Source organism: Montipora foliosa, chromosome 1 (genome assembly GCF_036669935.1).
Source record: "Montipora foliosa isolate CH-2021 chromosome 1, ASM3666993v2, whole genome shotgun sequence".
NCBI classification, from domain to species: Eukaryota; Metazoa; Cnidaria; class Anthozoa; order Scleractinia; family Acroporidae; genus Montipora; species Montipora foliosa.
In genome coordinates, this window is record NC_090869.1 from 40,628,164 (window position 1) to 40,635,663 (window position 7,500).

General features: G+C 40.8%; 1 protein-coding gene across 1 annotated transcript in view; it reads left to right on the top strand.

Annotated features, from left to right (window-relative positions):
• Window positions 1-6,894: 6,894 nt before the first annotated feature.
• The window catches only part of LOC137998315 (gamma-soluble NSF attachment protein-like), a 32,394-nt gene continuing 31,788 nt past the window's right edge, over window positions 6,895-7,500 (top strand). The window contains exon 1 of the mRNA XM_068844602.1: window positions 6,895-6,986. Within this exon, the coding sequence (XP_068700703.1) occupies window positions 6,922-6,986 (65 nt within the window). The 5' untranslated portion in view covers window positions 6,895-6,921. The remainder of the gene's footprint in view (window positions 6,987-7,500) is intronic.

The window sequence follows — 7,500 nt, forward strand, 5'->3', positions numbered from 1 at the left end:
TGGCATATAAGGCAAGAAATGAGTAAAATCGTTCTGGTCGTCATCTGTACACCCCAATTATTGCAACCTGAGGCCACCTTCACCCGACAAACTGTCTAATAATGAAGACTTGTTATATCCTTATTGGTATAAGTCTTCATTATTTGACATTTTGTCGGGTGAGGGGGGTCCTCAGGCTGCATTATGAGATGGGTATGACAGACAAAATTTACAAGTGACATTGATCTATTCGTAACTTAAGAGGGAATACAGGAGTAGATACAATGCCGTCAATCGTGACACGTTGAGGCCTTTATGTTGGAAAGGCGCCTATCCAGTTCCTTAAACATATGTGAACACCTAGCAATAAGCTAATAAGTACATTATGATCAACGAGGTCAAAGCCCTTGGAGAAGTCTGCGAAAAGTACACAGATATAATTTTCACCTCGGTCTAATGATTCTAGGATGGTATGCAAAAGTAAACGAGGGCTTGCACCGTGGATTTACCAGCAATAGAGAGCTATTTGCGATCTAACTTATTTACAATCTGCTGAAATAGTGAGTCCAGTGTGAATCCCTCAAGGACCTTTGCTAACCGTGATGTTAAAGTTATTGGTCTTAAATAGCCAGTGATGGGCTTTGGGGGAGAACACTTGGGTACTGGGTGTCTTTCAGAAAATCAGGAATGTAACCCACTGTTAACGATGAGTTGTAGAGATCGCAGACTACTGGAGATAGCTCGAAGGCAAACTCCTTCCACACCAGGTTGGGAACAGGATCTGGCCCAGTCGAGTTTTTCAGCTGCAGCGCAGTGCGTTGTATGCAATCCTTGGTGTCACAAGGAACTCCTGGGGAACTGGGGACGAGTCTTCCTCCACACGTCCACTGACTGAGGCTGGGAGCGGGGAAAAGCTGGATGTTAGTCCGTGCAGAAACTCATTAAACCCTTGACACAGCGCCTCAACTGAGGGAAACGTGTCGCCTAGCAACTGATGACAGGGAAAAGGGTATCCACGTAAACACAGACACCCCCTCCGCGGCGATCATATCTGTCATTCCTGAAACAGACATGGCCGTCAAGCTGTACAGCAGATTCAAGACAGGAGTCACTCAATCATGTCTCCATTAAACAAACTATTCCAGCTTGGAAAGACTTAACCATCGCATAAAGTTCGTCCATTTTGGGGAGAAGAGATTGTACATTTGCCACAATAATATTGGGTATGGAGGGCTGGGGTGAGTTTGAGTGGCTGCGATCCAGTGTAGGACATTGCAGCGGGGCTGGCCTTGGGAACCACGGTTGTCGACTTCTTTCTCTTTCGTTTTGAGCGAAAAGGTTTTCTAATTCCCATTTCCCCCAGTTTCTTCCACAAATCTTTGGAGATTCTTTCTTTAGGCTCAGATTTGCTGATATCTATGAGCTTCTTACTGCTGTATGCTTTACGTGATAGAGTTGATCGGCAGATTCCAGTATCGGACCATCCAACATGGCGGCGCCGGTCGATAACACTGGAGTTACAAATGTTGTTCCAGTACGTCCAGGAAGCCAGTAACCGCAGATAATAGTTAGCGACAATCACTGCGGTGACGTTATAGATAGAATTCGGCCACATAGCGTCCGTAAAGAAAGAGAGTAGCGGCACAAACAGTGAAATTAAACAGAGCTACAAAAGCTAGTGGCAGCCATTAGTGGCGGCCGAGTGAGTGAGACCACGATACATTTGGATTGCAGCATCTGACAACTCAATTGACTGGATGAACATTATCAACCCAAAGAGGCTTCTTTCTTTTGAGGTTTAACAGAAACACAATATTACAGAAATATTATTAAAATATTAGAAATAGACCGAGGTTGCCGCGGGTAAGATTTATCATCCACATGAAAACAATTTGGGTCTGCTTAAGAAGTAAACCATGGTTCAGAGCACCCAATCAAAACAAAAGAAACAGAGTCTAAAAAATTAAAAAGATCTTTAAAATACTGACTAAAATTTCGTACATTTAGATGAACTCAAACTCCGGATATCCTTTGCTATTCACCTCTGAGCAATTCGCACGCAATTTTCGCCTGAAAATGATGTAATCTTTGCAGGAATAAATGAGTTAAAATGATCTTTTGTGCTAAATCAGTAAATCTGTAAAACTGTGCTGCGTTTGTTGAGTTTTGTGTGTTTAATTTTCTTTTGTGTTCTTAGGTGTTAGTTTACGATGTAGACGTACATCACCACCTTTCAGTTTCAGATACCTTTTGAGCTCTGAGTCTGATAAGTCCACCTGATCCACCCGAACAAGGAACTGAATCGCTACTTTGAGCTGATGCTCTGATGGACGCATCTTGTTTGTTTGTTTGTTTGTGTGTTATTTATTTGTTTAAGCTGGCTGAAGAGTCTCATTTATAGTAATTTATAGAGGACCCAGGCTTCCTTGACGGTTTGCCCCGAAAGCACGTGCGATCGGCCTAACAACCGAAAATACAGTAGAACACCTATGGAACGCCATAACTGTCTTATGATACTTTTGGTCATGATATTCGGTGCTTACGTCCTTATATTCGGTGCTTACTTCATTATATTCGGAGTTTACTTCCTTATATTCGGTACTTATATCATTATATTCGGTGTTTACTTCGTTATATGCTGTGCATACTTCATTATACTCGGTGCATACTTCATTATATTCGACGACTGACGTTGGGAGATGGTCATTTGTGGGTTCTACTTTTCCCGTGATGAATGAACTAACGATAAAATGATATATGAAATGGATAATATATGAACTGCGGATATGAAATCAAGTGAAGCTATGGTCCTCGCAGGCTTCTTTACGCAATTGCAAAAATTGCGTTCATAACTGCGAGGATCATAGCTTCACTTGATTTCATATCCGCAGTTCATACATGATCCATTTCATATATCATTTCACGGTTACAATCGGCTACAGCCATCGATTCTACCGATGATTATACAATTCCACTTTACAAGTTTATGGTTTGTGTCTATGTGCCACAAGTGGTTGGGGCCCTTCACATTGTAGACCCTTCGTTGCAACCTACCCTTCTTTCTTTCGCCTACTCCTTCTTCATCTATGCGATGGATGCTATAGTCGAAGTCGCATTCTTTGCACTTTAATGCCTCTTTCTTGGAGAATAAATTTAAGAATTTCTTCCCCACAAAATGGAAAGTCCTTAGACAGTTCTTTAATATGGTGATCAAGCTCTTCATCTGAACGGCAGTGCTTTTCCAAGGGTAAAGGGTATTATTTTGAACCAACCTTTTTGCTGGAGTGCTTGGCGCAGTCATTAATTCCTATTACACCCTGTTGAAATGGGTAGAACTCGATTGCATGGTCCAAGAAATTGTTGTTTTCATGATTAACCATTTACCTGTTACCCTTTACCCTTTACCCTTTACCCTTGGAAAAGGGCTGCCATCATCTGAGACATCACTGAAATCCTGAGAGCCCAGTCCGTAGTTTTGCATTCTGCGATAAATTGTGCTCTCCGAGACAGACAACATACTGGCAATTTCTTTGATCCTGAAATCCTCCTCCAGATGATTCTCTTGTATTGACTTTGGTATGTTGAATTCCGGAACTCCAGATCCTAAAAGATTTCTTTGAGGCTTCCGTTTTCCGCAGATAGAACATACCATTTGCAAACTCATCATGTCAGAACTATTACTTACACCCAGCTGCTTCATTTCACTTGCAGATAACAGTGGAACTACATCAGGTGTGATTTTCTCCTTTTTAGATACCTCCAGACCATTGCAGTCTTTTCCGCCATTTTCAGATTTGAAAATACGCGGGAAATCGCAGAATTCCATTGTGGGGTTATTACCGTGAAGAATGTTTTCTGGGAGCCTGGTGACGATCATAACGAAGTTTGCACCGAAGATAATGATTTTACCACCCAGTATAATGTTGGTAGGACCGAAGATAATAAAGTATGCACAGCATATAACGAAGTAAGCACCGAATATAATGATATAAGTACCGAATATAAGGAAGTAAACAACGAATATAATGAAGTAAGCACCGAATATAACGAAGTATGCACCGAATGTAATGAAGTAAATACCGAATATAATGATTTAAGCACCGAATATAAGGACGTAAGCACCGAATATAAGGCCGTAAGCACCGAATATCATGACCAAAAGTATCATAAGACAGTCATGGCGTTCCATAATATAACCGCTCAAGACGCTCTTATTTTGCGACTCCACTAATTCCCTCGTCAAACAAGAGGCTACAAGTAGCCTATACTCGGGCCTGCAAAAGTACAGTGGTGTATCGTTAATTTAGCACTAAAGAAAAGAAAAGAGAGAAGTCTGTCCTTCTTACATCGGCCTTACATTGCGATTCTCATAATGTTCGACTGTGTATGTAGTGAATACCCGGACCCAGATTATCTTCATTGCAGGTGGTGACAATGACCACTGGACACGAGGTAAAATTTGAGAAAAGCACATTGTTTTTTACTGATCGATGGTTATTCTTACTCAGTGTTTGAGAAAGGAAACGCTAATTGAACGGTTTAAGATGAAACGAAATGACTCATCGAAACATCTTTTGCAGAAAAAAAAAAGAAAGATTAACGAAGGTGAGATGTATAAACATCTTTCAAAGATGACCAAACTTTCGTGCATTGATGCACGTAAAAAACACTTTGTCACGTGCCCGACACGGGAAGATGTGCACTATATCTCAACTCTTGAAAATACTTTCAGAAGTACACAAGTCCCTTGAGGATGGCCATGCCAAATGAATCCATAGCACGAGAATCAAGTATTTAAAATATACCATTTGTTGTAATTTAAATACTCACAGTAGCATGCACCAAATTGTCAAAATAAATATGTTATTTGCCAGCTGGGAGGCCCGTATAGAGAAAAACTGTGGCCGACGCCTTGAAGTTGCTGCTCGAGGCCGCAGGTTTTTCAAGACCGATATCACATTTTTTGGCTATACGGACCGACCCTTTGCTGGTAATTTTTTTTTCTTCTCTCTCTCTCTCTCCCATCCTCTCTTAAAATCACTTGTTTTAATCGTTGACTCGCACCGCGCTTGATAGCGAATGCAGTATTAAAGCGACTTACAAACTCAAATTTTTTATTTGAATTCTATTTCCAAACCTCTTGTCTAATGAAAAATAACCTCTGTACGTAAATGGAGTCCAAGGCTGTACTCTAAGGAAAATTTCGGGGAGCCCTTCGGCTCCCAAGCATTTCAGCTGGGGTGCCCAGCCCTCCAAGTTGGTCGCCCGAATTAATTATTTATGTAATTAATTAATTATCTGAGATCAGCAACGCAGGAAGATGTTCATCCATCTTTCTCTCAACAAAACATTGCTGCTACTGCTCTGGTGATCGTCAAACTAGTGCAAGAAAAACCCGCAACCCGTCAAATTTTTCACGCCATACTTGAGAAAGACGAGAAAAGTGGCAATGCCACCAATGTTTTCAAGTTTAAAAGTGAAAAAGTAAAGATTGCGGCAGTTTTATGTAAAAACGTTTGGGTCTAATACAGGTAAACGTTTTTACTGGTTAGTTGGGTTAAAAATGAATTTTCAAAACGTGAATCAATGCCGCTTGATTCACAAGGAGCTTTTGTGAAAACTGCCGTGAAAAAAAACCATTGCGACCCAAAAGGTATCAATTTTTTTTGAGCAAGTCATCTTGATTGGACGAAAATCATTGCTACAGGACAGAAATTAAGTATTTTTTTCTTATATTATCAGTAAAATGTTTTAATAGTGTTTGTCGCTGTCATCTTCAGAGTAGTTCTCAATAAGGTACCCGCTGCTCATTAAAGAATTTGTATTTTGACTTGTATCACTTTCAATAGTTGCGTCCATTTCAGTTACATTCGAGTATATTTTTCAGGGGCACCAAACGAGAATATTGTTCAAAACCACTTAAACACAGCATTGTTAAACTATTTTAGTATTTAAAAGGCAGATATAGGCATATTTTTATCCTCTAAAAATTTTTCTTCTGTTCGGATTTCCTAGCTGAAAGTCTAGTGATCCGAAAATTATAGGGATCAAAACTTACCTTTCCGAAAATTTCAGCCAGAAAAAAGGCTCCCGAAAATTCTAGGTCACCTTTTTAGGGTAAAAATCCGGTGAAAATGGGCAATTGTACCATGTTTTAGATGTTCGAAAATCCTAGGATAGGCAGGCAAGCAAGAAATTTTACTACGAATGTTCCGAAAATTCTAGATCTCAAATCGTCTTCCGAAGAGATATTTTCCGAAAATTGAGGTTGGGTGCCCCTTATTTTTGTTTCATTCAGTTCGCGGAACGACTTGTTTCAAAGCTGACGCTTGACATCTTTTAGTGTGGGTCTACCGCGAAAAGCCTGTGCCTTTCTTTGTATGTGTTTTGAGCGCCCCAAGAGGAAATCGATTAAGCCAAGGCAACGTCGATCTTCAGTGATCCGAAACAACGCATCACAGTGCTCTTCATGATCTTGGATTACGTGTTTGCTTTAAATAACCAATGTAAAAAGGGTCACGTGGCTTCTATTGTGCATTACCCAATCAAAACACTGTCACGTGCTTTCTATTGTGCATTGCCCAATCAAACACCGCCACGTTATTCTATTGTGCATTTTGCTGCACAGGAAAAAAAAACTGAAATCAAACGTCTTTTATAACTCGTGCCCCTACGGGCCCGAGTAATAACCGAAAAGAACCCCAATTTGTGTAATCGATTTCTCCCACAAATTTGCCCGTCATAAAACTGCCCGGTATATAACGGTATAGGCCGCGATGGGTCCTGTACCATAGGACGTAAGTTTTGTATAGCGGGTGATGTCCGCGTAATTTGGTGCACTTTCAGCGGGTATCACCCATAGGGGAACCATAGGGTTGCGTGATCGGCTGGGCATTCAACCTGAGTCTGTGGTAATCAAACGTCAGCGGCCTCCCAATCAAGATGGCTGCCTTGCAAGAAAGAAAACTTCAAGAAGGAATGCAGCTCTTAAAAGAAGCTGAAAGTTTGTAAGTTTTTGTCACTGGGCAGTCTCAAATCTTGTAAATTAAAAAATACATTTGAAGTGGTGATACGGAAGTTGGAAATACACTAATGAACGTAGAAGGTTAAGCTTAAGTTATTCTGTTTGCACGAGAGCTCGTTAATTTCCCCGAGGATTTACTGACCCTTCTATAGTGAATTATGCCTTAGAGGATGGTCGACCACAGTCTGATGGCACCGTGTCCTCACAGGGTAAAATACATTGAGTGAATGTGGGGGCTGGACAATCTGCGAGCCAGCGAGCCATGCGAATTTCGCATTTAAGTCTAAGCACACATTTCTACGGTGGCCCACAAGGGCAAAACACAACTCAATATTGAGCTGGATACACAACAATCTTTCGTAATGCACAACAGTTTTTCACGGTACACAACAATCTTTCGTTATGCAAAACATTTTTTCACGGTACACAACAATCTTTCGTGATGCAAAACAATTTTTTACGGTGCACAACAATCTTTCATGATGCACAACAATTTT